Genomic DNA, 15,879 nt, shown 5'->3' with positions numbered 1-15,879 from the left:
TACCTGCGGCTAACAGACTCTGTTTCTTGGTATTAATATTTCCTAGAGAATCTGGTTGATCTAGTCCCATGTGCTGAGCCACATTTTTTTGATGGGTGATCAACCTACGAATTGGTGGCTCCTGGGGCAGATGTGTCTCCTGTCCAATCAGCTTAGATCAGAGGGCAAAGCTTGGTGTATAACACATAGCCTCTGTTTAGACCTGAACATAAGGCTGGCATCATGATTACTATGACTAGCAATGGGGGCGGGGCAGTGGAGAAGAAGTAGGTGGTCCTGGGAGTTTGTGTCCCATACTAACATCATCCCTGGACTCACTGGGAGCACTGGATGGGACTTCTTTATTCTCCGAGAAGGGCATGTGAGCAGACACTGGCTTACTCTGCCCCCGGACACCATCTGTTCCAATGATACAGTCATGAATGGGCTGGAACTGCTTCTCAGGGGCCTGTGGCTGGCCAGGGGTGAGCTCTTTTTAGGCTGATGAGCTCAGGCTCCAGGCTAAGACCATAAGGGGTCTTGCCAGACCTACAACTGTCCTTTAAAAGACCCCAGTGGGAAAAAACAAAACAAAACTCCAGCGGGTACTGCTGTATAACTGGTTTGTGAGGGAGATTCCATCTCACCATCTGGAGGAGGTAAAATGAGGAGCAGGCAGGTTTGGGGACATGAAAGCCTTCAGTCTTGTTCGACTCTTTGCAACCCCATAGACTATAACCTGGAAGGCTCCTCTGTCCATGGGATTCGCCAGGCAAGAATACTGGAGTGGGTTGCCATTCCCTTCTCCAGGGGATCTTCCAACCCAGGGATCGAATCCTGGACTCCTGCATTGGAGGCAGATTCTTTCTCATCCGAGTCACCAGAGAAGCCCCTTTACCATTTTATTTTACCATAAAAACTCTAATAGCTTATGAACACTGTTCCAAGCAGAGGCCAACGAGATACAAACTTAATTAGGAAGCAAAGCATGGCATGGCAACAGCTACAGTCAAGCTCCTGTTCAGTACCTGCCTTTGCCCAATGTGTCTAATGTGGTTAGTGAGAATTCCTGGCCTAGGTTTTCACCTGCAGAGAGAAAGCACAGGTACCAGTACTTACATGTTCTCCAAATCATAGGCAACAGCAGCAGTGATGCAGGTGAGGCTGGCTTTCACAGGCAGTTCCAAACATAGGATCATCTTTACCTTTTGGTTTTATAGCATAGATTTAAAAACTTTACAGAACATGCAACAACTTAGTTCAGTGGATGGAAGGACCTAACATATTTCACTGGATGAAACTGAATTATGAAGCTAATACTCTAAGAATATCTTCAAATATGCTTTCCAAGACACTTTGCAATGTATTCTGCCAAGTGATCTTCCTAACCATCAGAGGTGGGGCTTGCAGGAGTTCTTATACCCATTTCACAAATGAGGAATTAGAGACTGGTTTAGAGTGAGTTGTCAAGGCTGTGATTATTTCTGCTTTTTTTCATAATTTCCAGACCAATGATATTTCTCTGATTCTGTTTGGTAAAACCTTCTCTCAACTCAGTTTCTGTGTAGTTGAGCGAGGGTGGGTGGGTGGGGTTAGACATAAGGTCGAGATGGGGAAAATAAGGTGAAGCCACAGTTAATTTATGTAAAATACCTTAATGGCCTCCCTCCATAATTTACAAAAGTCAGAGAATGAAAATAATCCATTTCTAGATTTCATTGCATAATGGCTTTCGTTAAAATCTGGATTTGTCCTTTGAAGACAAATTCTGCCCCGGCACACATTTCCCTATTTTGGAAACCTGCCTAATCAAAGCAACTTAATAACTTCTAAAAGAATTGTCTCTGGAATTATGAATTCTACTTCCTAAATACTCCTTTCCAGAAACACCCCACATTTTAGCACTTATCACAGGCTACTGTCAAGAGAACTTTCAATGCTTGGGAGACTGAAGAATCACAGTAATATCAGTTTCACTTGAAACCAATACGGATTCAAAAGACTCTATTGAGAGGCTCATGAGTTTCCTCATCACTCAAGTGTGTCGCCAGGAGCCATATTAACCGCACCTGAGCTAAGAGCACGCATTTCAGTTTACAGTAAGTATTTATCATCTGCTGAGGAAGACATTCTGCTAACTGGGCCTCAGTCAGAAGTCACTTTCTAGACACAGCAGCAGTGTCAACAGGACTGGTGTTGGGGTGGGAAATGGTTGGGGCAGTTCTGGCCAGCCTGCCAGGGTTTCAAGCACATGTGTTCTCACCTGATGTGGCAGTCAAGGGTGCCCTTTCCTTTCTGTGCCAATGTCCATAGGGACCCCCCAGCTGCTGGCTGCTGTCCTGGGGTGGGAGGTATGCTCGCTCTTCGGGGTACAAGCCCCCAACCAAGGCCTTCACTGAAAGGGTCGGTCCGTGGCGATGGTGGGGGTTGGGGGCATGCTTTTGTTACGTGACCCTGTCTCTTGCTTATAGCTGATTGTATACGCACCTGACCCAAGCGTGACTCATCATAGGCAGATGAACTGGATCAATCTGAGTCTCAAGAATTTGCCCTGAGAGCACAGAGGTGTAGAGAGGGGTGGGTACTGAAAGGGTAAAGTTGTGCAGAGTGGGTCCAGGGGTGGATTCTTTCAACTGAATACACACCAATGAGAAAACAGAGAAGGCTAGCAGGATGAAGCAAGCAAGAGAACTAAGCAGATATGTAGAGGTGAAAGCAGGTGTGGAGAGAGGACAGGAGAGAGCAAGCTGTGTGACTCCTGGAACTGCCCTGCCCAGGGATCAAACCTGTGCCCCTGCATTGCAAGTGCGGAGTCTTAATCACCAGGGAAGTCCAATTGGAGTCTGTTTTGTTTCCGTGAAATGGCCCCTGAACAGGCCACACCTGGGCTTACTATGCTTTGCTTTATTGTGCTTCACACGTATTTCTTTTTTTTTTTTTTTAAACAAATTGAAGGTCTGTGGCAACCTTCTGTTAAAACAATTTTTCCAACAGCATTTGTTCACTTCTTTGTATCACATTTTGGCAATTCTTGCATTATTTCAAAAATTTTCATTATTATTATATTTGTTATGGTGGTCTGGGATCACTGATCTTTGATGTTACTGTTATAATTGCTCTGGGCACCACAAACTGCACCCAGATAGAGGACAAACATAGTCAGTGTGGTGTGAGTTCTGACTGCTCCACTGACCGGCTGTTTCCATTTCTTCCCTCCCTCTCCTCGGGTCTCTCTATTCCCTGAGACACAGCAACATTGAAATTAGGACAATGAATAATGCTATGATAGTCTCCAACTGTTCAAGTGAAAGAAAGATTTCAGCATCTCTCACTTTAAATCAAAAACCAGAAATGATTAGGCTTAGTGAGAGGAAAAGATTCTGATGCTGGGAAAGATTGAAGGCAGAAGGAGAAGGGGACGACAGAAGAAGAGATGGTTGGATGGCATCTCTGACTTAATGGACACGGGTTTGAGCAAACTCTGGGAGATGGTAAAGGACAGGGAAGCCTGGCATGCTATAGTCCACGGGATCACAAAGAGTTGAACACAACTTAGCGATGGAACAACAGCGAGAGGAAGGGATGCTGATAGCTGAGACAGGCGAAAAGCTAGGCCTCTTGCAGCAGTTAGCCAAGCTGTGAATGCAAAGAAAAAGTTCTTGAAGGAAATTCAAAGTGCTACTCCAGTGAAAACACAAATGAGAAGGTGAAGCAGCCTTTTGGCTGATCTGGAAAGTTTTAATAGTCTAAAGGTCCAACCAGCCACAACATTCCCTTACCCAACCCAGAGCGAGGCCCTAACTTATCTCTTCAGTTTCCTGAAGGCCAAGAGGTGAGGAAGCTGCAGAAGAAAAGTTTGAAGCCAGCAGAGGTGGTTCATGAGGTTTAAGGAAAGAAGCCATTTCCAAACCATACAAGTGCCAGGTGAAGCAGCAAGGGCCAACGGAGAAGCTGCAGGAAGTTATCCAGTAGATCCACCTGAGATGGTCAACAAAGGTGGCTGCACGAAACAGCAGATTGTTGATGTAGATGCATGTTGGAGGACAAAGGGACAGAAAGTGCCCGCCTAACTGAGAAGGCATCTTGAGGCTGAAAAGTTAGGCAGGAAGCTCCATAAAATCAATGGATCAGTTTATTATATGGTATCTTCCAGGGTGGGATCAGGTAGACAACAATTTGGAAGCATTCCACACCGCTGAGGGGCCACTGGCACAATTCTATAGTTAACCTCGAATACAGAGATATGTGCTTAGAAATAGGATGTGCATTCCTAGGTCAAGATTTGTGGTAGGTGACTAGTCTCATGGGGCTTCCCAGGTGGCACTAGTGGTAAGAACCCACCTGCCAATGCAGGAGATACAAGAGATGCAGGTTCTATCCCTGGACTGGGGAGATCCCCTGGAGGAGGGCATGGCAATCCACTCCAGTATTCTTGCCTGGAGGATCCCATGGACAGAAGAGCATGATGGGCTACGATCCACAGGGTCTCAAAGAGTCAGACACGACTGAAGCAATTTAGCAGCTAGTCTCATGGGCACCAGGAATATATCAGGGGAGGACTAGAGAGCATTGAAGCAAACTGGTCCTGATGATTCTTAAACAAAATCTATTAATTGCAAAGCCTTTGATGACAGAGAAGTGATTCACTGCACAGCACAGTCCTGGGTAAGGTCAGCAAAGTGCAGTGCAAGTTGCTCAGTCGTGTCCAACTCTTTGCGACCCCATGGACTGAATTCTCCAGGCCAGAATACTGGGGTGGGTAGTTTTTCCCTTCTCCAGGGGATCTTTCCAACCCAGGGATCAAACCCAGGTCTCCTGCACTGCAGGTGGATTCTTTACCAGATGAGCCAAAAGGTCAGCATAAAGGACAGGAGAAACTCTTAAGTGTCCAAATGGCGTCAGTTATGCTAACAGTCAAGCAACAAAACAGTCTTAGAAGGGGATGGCATCCAGGACTTTTATAGCCAGAGAGAGGAAATCAGTGCCTGGTTTTGAAGCTTCAAAGGACAGGCTGACCCTCTTATTAGGGGCTAATGCAACTGGTAACTTAAAGTTGAAACTAATGTTCATTTACCATTCCCTGAACCCTAGGGCCCTTAAGAATTAGGCTAAATCTACTTTGCCTGTGCTCTATAAATGGAACAACAAACCATGGGTGACAGCACATCTGTTGAAAACATGATTTAATGAATATTTTAAGCCCACCATTGAGATTACTGCTCAAAAAAACAACACAAAAAAAGGTTAAAAAACAAAATATTTCTCATTGACCTGGTCAACCAAGAGCTCTGATAGGGATGTACAGTTAGAGTCACACTGTTTTCATGCCTGCTAACACATTGTGCAGCTTGTGGATCAAGGAGTAATTCTGGCTTTAAGTCTTATTATTTTATGAAATATATTTTGTAGATTTCATAGATAGTGATTCCTCTGATGGATCTGGGCAAAGTTAACTGAAAATGTTCTGGAAAGGATTCACTATTCGAGATGCCATTAAGATCATTCGTGATTTATGGGAAAAGGTAAAAATATCAACATTAATAGGAATTCAGGAGAAGTTGATTCCAAGTCTCATGGATGATGATGATGTCAGTGGGGGAAGTACTTGCAGATGTGATGGAAACAGCGAGAGAACTAGAATTACACATGGAACCTGAAGATGTGACTGAACTGCTGCCGTCTTACGATAAAACTGTAATGGGTGAGGAGTTGCTTCTCGTGCATGAGCAAAGAAAGTGGTTTCTTGACATGGAACCTACTGCTGGTGAAGGTGCTATGAAGGCTGGTGAAAGGACAATGAAGGACTTAGCATATGACCTAAGTTTAGGTGACAAAGCAGCAGCAGGGTTTTGAGAGTTGATTCCAATTTTGAAAGAAGTTCTAATGTGGTTAAGATGCTATCAAACAGCATTGCAGTCATAGAGAAATGATTCATGAAAAGAGTCAGTCTGGCAAATGTCACTTGTCTTATTTTAAGAAATTGCCACAGCCAAGCCAGCCTTCAGCAACCACCACCCTGATCAGTCAATGGCCATCAACACTGAGGCAAGACTCTCCACCAGCAGAAAGATCATGACTTGCTGAAGGCTCAGGTGATGGTTAGCATTTTTTAAGCAATAAAGTATTTTTAAATTAAGATATGCATTTTAGAGATAATGCTATTGTACATTTAATAGACTATACTATAGTATAAATATAACCTTTATATGCACCAGGAACCCCAAAATGAATGGACTCACTTTATTATGATATTTGCTTAATTGTGGCAGTCTGGAACCAGACTCACAATATTTCTGAGGTCTGCTTATATTTGCTCAGTCACTCCCCACATCTGCCCAAGTATGAATGGGTTTCTAGTCCTTGCAAATGCCCTTGACTAGAATCTCTTCCAGATTGGACTAAATGGCCACATTTAATTTCTAACACTTGGACCCAAGTCAGTCACTGCTCTAAGCTAAATTACTATCTTTCCCTAAGCGTATTTGGCTGTATTTTGCTAGAAAAGTCCAAACTACTTTCTGATGTGTAACAGAAGGAGTGAATTACATTTAAATTCTGTTCTCAGACTTTAAAATAATATGTTATTTTATTCATTAAACAATGAATGCCTACATGTTATGTATGAAAAAGAAGCCTATTTATTGGTAATCAGGATTTAAATCTTTTTATATATTTTGTTAGTTCCTGCCTGTTAGAGAAGCATTTTAGTCAGGTATTTAAATTTTTCTTCTCCTCCATCTGTACTCTGAGGTTTTTTTTTTTCCTTTTTTTAAAAATCGCGAATCCAACAATATCCTATCCATTCTTCCCTCAAGAATACCCAGAAATTATACATGCCCTTCTGCTGAATTCTTAAATTAACAAATGCACAATATAACTTCTGCACCAGAGAACTGATTCCTACATGATCCACCCTGTCTTAGTCATTAGCCAACTCAGGCTGCCTCTTATGGCACTAAGAGAAGAATACACCCCTAAAGTCTTCAACAGCAGTGGAGAACCCCATTTCCTTGATGGTACTCTCTAGAAAAAGCCAAAATGCTTTTCATGAACTCAGAAAACTCACATCGAAACTAGTTCCAAAAAATGTTTATTATGCCACAAATGCATTGTCCTCTATACACTGTATTCAATCATCTTTTTCCTTTGCAAGAATGTAGGGAGTCCCTCACATAACCCTTGTCTACTTTTTAGACTTCCTAGCACAGTTCAAGAAATGCATCACAGACAAGCGTTCAGGCAGCATGGTGAAATGGAAAGCAAGCCCGATCACGAGTAAGTGGGCTGGGGCTGAAGGCCTGGGCAGGTCACTCCACTTCTCCGAACGTTGGCTTCCCTCTCGGACGTCACCAACGGTCCTCTGGTTCTTCAAGGCTTCTTCAACTGTCTGGAGGGTCATGAGGAACACAGAGTCTCTGGGCTCTCATGGCGCTTCTGAACACCTGCCTTGTCTCAGGGCCAGCCGTCCAGGTATCTATCATCTCCTAAGGGTCAGGAGACTCTTCAGAAAAGGGACCCCCATCTGAGTCACAGGACATCAAACAGTGGCGGCCATCTTTGCATTGGCGGGACAACATGGACACACTGATTTCTCAACTTAAGCTTTTCCTCCCATATACTGCTCTTAAACCTGTAGTGTCTAGTTTAAGAGAGTGTCTGACTTAGCATGCCATATTTGAAGTCATCTCCACTGACTGACTCATAATCTCAGGGGACTCTGCACAGCTCGCCATGATTTTTTGGCATTCTTTTAGCCAACTGAAGCCAGACCACTGCACCCTGTGAGCTCTTCCTCTGTGAGTCACTGGGACATCCAAAGTGTAGACACTGTCTTGGAAGCATGTGTATATATTTAAATTACACTAAGGTCTTGAAACTTCATTTTCACACACAGTATTTCCAAGCATTTACCAAGTAGACAAAGTACTGGGTTGATATCATTGCACTGATGAGATAGTAAGATCATTGATAAGGCGGGACAATGTAGCTGACTTTATCAGACTCATACCGTTTGCATGAAAAGGCTGAGTTTCTTTGGCTCTTTGTTCATTCAAGTGCACTGAATACCTATTTGGATAGACTTAGGTATTGTGTTAATCTGTCAATAAAATCTTGCACTGTCCACAGTGTTTGCAAACTGACTTAGGTTTTGGGTTACAACAACTGGCCATTGGTAGAAATATACCATATATACACATGGAAATTACAAAAATACATTTTATTTATAGCTGATTTTTTTTTTTAAGTAACAAAAAACTAACACTATGAAAGATCAACCAGCATACCAAAAGGACGCTACCTAATATCATCCGAACAAGAGACTGGTTTGGGGGATCCATGACACATCATCTCCAGAACATTGCAGAAAGGGCAATTTGCCATTGAGAAATAAAAACAGCTTCTTTGAAAAGTCTGTGCTTTGACAGTTTGATTCTCTCACTCTAATCAGTTCCATTCCTACTCTTCTCTCAATTTGAAAATTTCCACCTTCTTCTCTCAATAAAGACCAAAGAAACTCATGAGGAGAATGGAAAGATGGGCTCAGAGGAGATGAATACAAGCTGAAGCTAGATGGATCGTGGGTGAAGGCAGGAGAGGACCTCATTCCCCAACGGACACCATGAAAGCCCTTGACATTGAGCATAGCTCCCAAAGTTGGTGATGGAACCAGGGTGTCCCTTCCCCAGGGGGACCTGAAGTCAGCATTGACAGTCAGCAACTGGGGCCTCCGGGCTGCAAGGCAATGTCCACCCAGAGCTCTGGAGGCTGACCTACCATGCCAGGAAGCCTAACTTATAACACCATGGTCACGAGGTCCAAAGCCCGCCATTGCAGCAAATGTCCTCCTATGTCTATTAACTATGGGGACAGGTGTGGGAGGGGACTGGCTAACTCCATACACCTTTAAAAATGTTATTTACATTTGAAAGTAAATCAACAGATTTTCTACATTCAGAAGCTTCTATAAACAGAGGCTGCAGCCTGGGGAGACTGGGTTCACTATTCCTGCTTCCAATAGGCGTCGATGACTATTTCCTTTTGTATCACTGGGCAGCACATGCTGGACATCATTGTTGAAGAGACAGAGATTTCCTTGTAAAAGTCGATGTATCTATTGTCCCCACAAAAAGAGAGAAGCTCTGTTCTCAGGCTACCTTCACTGCAGGGCAAAGAAAACCTGTTTTTCTTTTGTAGGATCCTAAAAGCTCTTAGCACCGATGCTCTTCCAGCTAGAGCCCAACTTGCAGAATACTCTGTTTCCAACATGACAACACCTTTTCAAAGAACCTGTCAACACAAATCCACCATTCCCTCTTATCTTCTCTCTTTCTTGGCCTTTGTTGAATTAATTGGGGGCAGGGTCGGGGGGAAGAGTCAGGACTATGTATAGGTGCAGTCATTGACAGTCCTGATTTTCACCCAATTTATTTGACTTTGAATATGAACCTTTAAAAGAAAAGGACTCAAGTTTCTTGGCTGGAGTCAGTGTCTCCCTTGGAGACTGGAGGTGACTGGATAATTACAATTCTGGCTGAATGAGAGAACAGTCTGGGGCTTCATCACACGCCTGCATTGCCTTTAACACAGAAACAGTTAACATGCAGAGGTCACTGAAGATAGAGCTGTGCTCTCCCCCTTCTGGTGACCTGTTAAAATGTGGTACTGGACAGGAATCTGCAGATTAGCAAGTGTCTCCTCTCTTGTGACTAAGGCTCCACTGGGGAGGGAATACACCCACAGCTCAAACAGTTAATTAACAGAGTATCAAACATATGGTCCCACATGCGGACTTGTTGACATACAATCAGTTGAATAGGCCAAGCATCCCGTTGTTCAAGAGCTTCCTGTTCCCCAGAAGCCCCTCTGTTCACCTTTTCAGAAACTGAGGGTGAGAAAGACTCCCGCATCGTCTCATGTCTCCAGTCCCACCACGCCTGGAAAAACCCAAAGCCTGCTTCCTCAGAGTCTGGAAGTCTCAAGGGGTGAAGGCATTAGACCTGGAACTCGAACATGTCTGTCTGTTTCTTGGCAAGCTTGGCCACCTCTTCCCGGATGGCTTTCACCAGGGCCGCCGTGGAAATGTTGGTGAGGGGGGTGTCGGATGGGTCGTTGTCCGCCAGGCTCTGCTGTGAGGCTGCTGTGGAGGGTGCCGGGGCCTGCTCCAAGCTGGGGTGCAGCCCGGCCGGCTGGCTGTACTGACGCGGGAGCCTGGAGGGTGAGTTCTGCTGATACCGGGATCGGGGGTAAGCCTCGATGTACCCCGGGAGGGGGACCTGCAGAGCATTTTGGGAGAGAAGACAGGGCCAGGTATCAGGAATGGGCTCAAGTCATAGGATACACTAGATACCAAAGGAGGAGGGGAGTGAGGACAAGGAAAGGGATTTAGAAGAAAATGAAGGCAACTCGCCATTGTGCAGATATAAAGAGAGCTAGGTGACTTGGACTCACTGGTTCTGCTGGTTGGATGAATTAAATAAGCATTTTACACTTTGTGCAAACAGTGGGCACATACCCAGTCTACATGTGAATCTACCTGGCTACCTTTTTAATATAAGCACCATCTAAGCAGAGAAGTGTGGTTCTTTAAGGACCTCAGAGGACTCAGGGATTTATTACTGATGACAATAGTTAACGCTGAACGAGCCCTGTGCTAAGGGCTTTCCAATCATGATCTCATTTAATTCTCAGAGCAATTCTCCTAGGAGGTAGGTATTGTTACCCTTATTTTACAGAAGAGGAAACAAAAACAAACAGTGTCTCAGTCAAAGCTGCCACAGCTGACAAGCCACAGAGACAGGCTGGCTTCAAGGCTGGGAGTTAATCACTGAACTATCACGTCATGCATCTGGAATAAGATCTTGGCTTCTTGAAAAAATTTTCTTTTCATTAAAAGTGGAAGATAGTTCTATGCCAATAATATGGACACTTCTAGAAATATGGACAGGACAATGATTTAGAATTCAGGGTCGACTTGCCCCCAGAAACAGGGCCACACATGGGGATGCTGTTCCAGGCTAATCCACAAAAGACCTTTATATCCCATAAGCTAGTTGCATCACTGTGAGATAAATGCCCATGGATCACGTAGGCCCTGGGGTGCTGCAGGGGATGGGACACATGTGGGCAGTACGGCAGCTTTCCAGGAGAAGCATCTTAGCTGAGTCTGGAGAGGAGACAGCTAGGATGGAGAGGCTGTTTCGTGGAAGACAAGGTGGAAGGGGCATTCCAGGCAGAGGGACAGCCATGCAGAGGTCTGGCAATACACGGAGGACGGTGTCCCCAGGGAGGTTCAGTAAGGTGGTCTGACTACAGAGGGTGTGAGCAGTTTGGGAGGAGCTCAGGAAGAAGGGTGGGCAGGACCAGTTCAGAAAGCCGCTGAACACCAAGCTACAGAGTTACGTTTTCTATGGCCCACTTCTGAGGAATTCATCATGTTCCCATTCTTTACAGAGATGCATGTGTGGGAGCTGGTGAGGATGGAGTGGGATGAGGTTGGGTGATGATTCAGAAATTCTGGATGGCTGAACATGTAGTAAGACAGCAGGCCCCTCCTAGTCCCTGGCCTGGGAGCCACCAGCGGTGTCAGGCAGAGGAAAGGTCTGTACTGTAGGAAGGAACACCCTGCAGGAGGTGGACCCACTGGAGGTAGAGAGGAGACGGGATCTGAGGCTACCTCAATGGGCCAGGTGAGAACCAGGGAGGACCTGAATAACGGAAGAAATGACGGGATGTCCCAAAGTCTGGGGCTTTAATTTCCCTACAAGACCTAGCAAAGAAAGACAAAGTTGCAAATACACTGCATTTGCATCTTAGAGGAAAACTGGAGTCAGACTGTCCAAGCCCTTGGGCCACGTGAGCTGGGGACACACTGGTAGTTAACTGGGGGGAACAGAGCACCAAGGCCAGGACACAGGATTTGCCTGTCAAGTCTCACTTCACACTGCTTTTCTTCTGAGAGGCCTTCCCCAGCCCTATATTAGTCAAGGACTCCCTGTAAATTCCTTCCATGCACTTTGTCTAGCATAACTAGTTGTCACTCATGACTTCATCACTCATCTCAGGCATCGACTTGTGAACGCAAAGCTGTATCTCACCTGCTTATCACTGTGCCCCAAACTGTGCATGGTACACAGAAGGGAGTGTCTTAGAACCCAGGGTTCTGAGCAGCATAATCTGAAAATCACTGAAGGATAGGCACCTGGTGCCCTATGTTTGTGAAAGAAGCTGCCATGTCCCCTTTCCCTGGATTTCAAGTGCACCTGGAGCTGAGAGTCAGTGTCCAACTATTGAGACCTCCTAGCTCTGCAGCATTAACTGACTTGGTACTGGTGGCTGGGACAGGCTGGGAGACCGGACTCCACTGGTTCAGTTAGGTTCAGTCTTTGAGACCCCATGGACTGCAGCACACCAGGCCTCCCTGTCCATCACCAACTCCTGGAGTTTACTCAAACTCATATCCATTGAGTCAGTAATGCCATCCAACCATCTCATCCTCTGTCATCCCCTTCTCCTCCTGCCTTCAATCTTTCCCAGCATCAGGCTCTTTTCAAATGAGTCAGTTCTTTGCATCAGATGGCCAAAGTACTGGAGTTTCAGCTTCAGCATTAGTGCTTCCAAAGAACACCCAGGGCTGATCTCCTTCAGAATGGACCGGTTGGATCTCCTTGCAGTCCAAGGGACTCTCAAGAGTCTTCTCCAACACCACAGTTCAAAAGCATCAATTTTTTGGCGCTCAGCTTTCTTTATAGTCCAACTCTCACATCCATACATGACCAATGGAAAAACCATAGCCTTGACTAGATGGACCTTTGTTGGCAAAGTAATGCCTCTGCTTTTTAATATGCTGTCTAGGTTGGTCATAACTTTCCTTCCAAGGAGTAAGTGTCTTTTAATTTCATGGCTGCAGTCACCATCTGCAGTGATTTTGGAGCCCCCAAAAATAAAGTCCGTCACTTTTTCCATTGCTTCCCCATTTATTTGCCATGAAGTGATGGGACTAGATGCCATGATCTTCGTTTTCTGAATGTTGAGTTTTAAGCCAACTTTTTCACTCTCTTCTTTCACTTTCATCAAGAGGCTCTTTAGTTCTTTGCTTTCTGCCATGAGGGTGGTGTCATCTGTGTATCTGAGGTTATTGATATTTCTCCTGGCAATCTTGATTCCAGCTTGTGCTTCATCCAGCCCAGCATTTCTCATGATGTACTCTGCATATAAGTTAAATAAGCAGGGTGACAATACACAACCTTGACATACTCCTTTCCCGATTTGGAACTAGTCTGTTGTTCCATGTTCGGTTCTAACTATTGCTTCTTGATCTGCATACAGATTTCTCAGACGGCAGGTCAGGTGGTCTGGTATTCCCATCTCTTTAAGAATTTTTCATAGTTTGTTGTGATCCACACAGTCAAGGGGTTGGTGTAGTCAACAAAGCAGATGTTTTTCTGGAACTCTCTTGCTGTTTCGATGATGCAACGGGTGCTGGCAATTTGATCTCTGGTTCCTCTGCCTTTTCTAAATACAGCTTCAACATCTGGAAGTTCACAGTTCACATACTGTTGAAGCCTGGCTTGGAGAATTTTGAGCATTACTTTGCTAGCATATGAGATGAGTGCAACTGTATGGTAATTTGAGCATTCTTTGTCATTGCCTTTCTTTGGGATTGGAATGAAAATACCTTTTCCAGTCCTGTGGCCACTGCTGAGTTTTCCAGATTTGCTGGCATATTGGGTGTAGCACTTTCACAGCATCATCTTTCAGGATTTGAAATAGCTCCACTGGAATTCCATCACCTCCACTAGCTTTGTTCGTAGTAATGCTTCACAGGGCCCACTTGACTTTGCACTCCAGGATGTCTGGTTCTAAGTGAGTGATCACACCATTGTGGTTAACTGGGTTGTGAAGATCTTTTTTGTATAGTTCTTCTGTGTATTCTTGCCACCTCTGCCACCTCTTCTTAATATCTTCTGCTTCTGTTAGGTCCATACCGCTTCAGTCCTTTATTGTGCTCATCTTTGCATGAATGTTCCCTTCAGAAGTGCAGAAGATGAGGACATGACATACTCTTCCTCTCTTACAAGAGATGCAGGTGGGACCCACCACACCGTGTGGACCAAAATCCAGGACTGGCAAACATCACTCCTTGCGTAGCCAGGGCCCATGGGAAGCATCCCCTATAGACAACGGCAGTTTCCTGCTGAGCCTGGTAACTCCTTCTCAACCCCTCTCCACCTAGCACCGAGAATGAAATCTATTTATCAAGCCAGGTCCAGGTGTTATGCAAGCTAGCTCCCTACATTTGGATACCTGGAATCAGGAAGGCCAGCCCTCCAAATGATGCACGTGTGCACGCATGCAAAGTCACTTCAGTCGTGTCCAACTCCGTGTGACCCTTATGGACTGTAGCCCGCCAAACTTCTCTGTCCATGGGATTCTACAGGCAAGAGTACTGGAGTAGGTTGCCATGCCCTCCTCCAGAGGATCTTCCCCACCCAGGGATAGAACCCACATCTCTTAAATCTCCTGCACTGGCAGTCGGGTTCTTTACCACTGGCACCAGCTGATGGTAGGCACTTTTTTCTTCTCACATGGATGTAGTGTGTGTTCAGTTGCTAAGACATGTTGGACTCTCTGCGACCCCATGGACTATAGCACACCAGGCTTCCCTGTCCTTCACTATCTCCTGGAGTTTGCTCAGACTCATGTCCATTGAGGTGGTGATGCCAGAGGGCGAACATTTTCTCCAACGGAATCTCTTTCTCGAGCTGAAAGAATGTCGGAATATCTTTCTCAGCTGGTCCCTCTGAACCTCCTGTGCTGTCTTTCAAATGCAATAAGGCACCTGACCTCCCAGCTTGGTCCCTGGCTACTGCGTTCCATGCAAGGGGCTATACCTGCTTACCTGCAGATGGTAAGGGGGCTCCACGAAAGACCCATCTAGGCTGTAGCAATCATTTTTCTCTTAAAAACAGCTAATAAGAAACTAGCTCTCCCTCACACTGGGGATGGGGGTGGGGCAATGCGGTGATCAAGTCATCCTGTCCAGAAGATTAGGTTTTGATTTGCTGGGTTCCCTTTCCTTCATTTTTAAGGCAACATGAACCCAGAGGCATCTGAGTTATGTCGCCATAAGTCCGGCTAAGTGTTATCTGTAAGTATTTTGAAGGCAAGGGCCAAGGTTTTGTAAATACCTCTGTTGACTCCTGCCACGCACCCAGCGCACCCTGCACACACAGGGTGAGCTGACAAAGCTGCAGGTTTACTGACTAATTAGCACAAGTTAAGTACCATCTCCTTTCTGAAAAGTACACATTTTGTTTAGATTGCAAGTGAAATTATGGAGTCAAATAAAATCTGAACTGATCAACGCACACCCCGTGATTTCAGCTGCTTAGAAGAGCTGAGCATGACAAAGGAAGCAAAAAAGGCCCACTACCAACCAGAACACAGGCCAAACACTCCCACACTAAGATGTGTAGACCTATCAGTAGGGAATGTCTCTAGTGACTCTCTTAGAGTTCATTTACTCCAACTCTACAAACAACTCTCATGAGCTCAGACATGCCTCATTTGCACATAACAGTACATTAGGAAAAGCATATTTAAGGGAGAGTATATCTGAAAGTGGGGACATTGGCAGCAATAGCAGGAGCTGGGAGCAAGGTCAGAGAAAGAAAAACCATACTAAGCCTTGTAGTAATTCCAAAAAGCATAGTTTGGAGATGTTTGACACAGGGGAAGTAATTCTACAAACCATCAGAGCCCATCTTACAGATGTCATTTTAGTACTGCTACTGCTACTGCTAAGTCGCTTCAGTTGTGTCCGACTCTGTGCGACCCCATAGATGGAAGCCCACGAGGCTCCCCCATCCCTGGGATTCTCCAGGCAAGAACACTGGAGTG

The 15,879-nt window shown here is 45.2% G+C and overlaps 1 protein-coding gene across 2 annotated transcripts in view; it reads right to left on the bottom strand.

Annotated features, from left to right (window-relative positions):
• Positions 1 to 7,052: 7,052 nt before the first annotated feature.
• KIAA1549L (KIAA1549 like) overlaps positions 7,053 to 15,879 on the bottom strand; it is a 308,499-nt gene continuing 299,672 nt past the window's right edge. For both annotated transcript variants that reach the window (XM_042233337.2, XM_042233338.2), the window contains exon 21: positions 7,053 to 10,253. In XM_042233337.2, the coding sequence (XP_042089271.1) occupies positions 9,972 to 10,253 (282 nt within the window). In that variant the 3' untranslated portion in view covers positions 7,053 to 9,971. The remainder of the gene's footprint in view (positions 10,254 to 15,879) is intronic.

The sequence above is a fragment of the Ovis aries genome, chromosome 15 (genome assembly GCF_016772045.2).
Source record: "Ovis aries strain OAR_USU_Benz2616 breed Rambouillet chromosome 15, ARS-UI_Ramb_v3.0, whole genome shotgun sequence".
Classification (NCBI taxonomy): domain Eukaryota; kingdom Metazoa; phylum Chordata; class Mammalia; order Artiodactyla; family Bovidae; genus Ovis; species Ovis aries.
The sequence above is the reverse complement of the archived record's forward strand: the minus strand, read 5'-3'. Positions and strand labels throughout refer to the sequence as shown.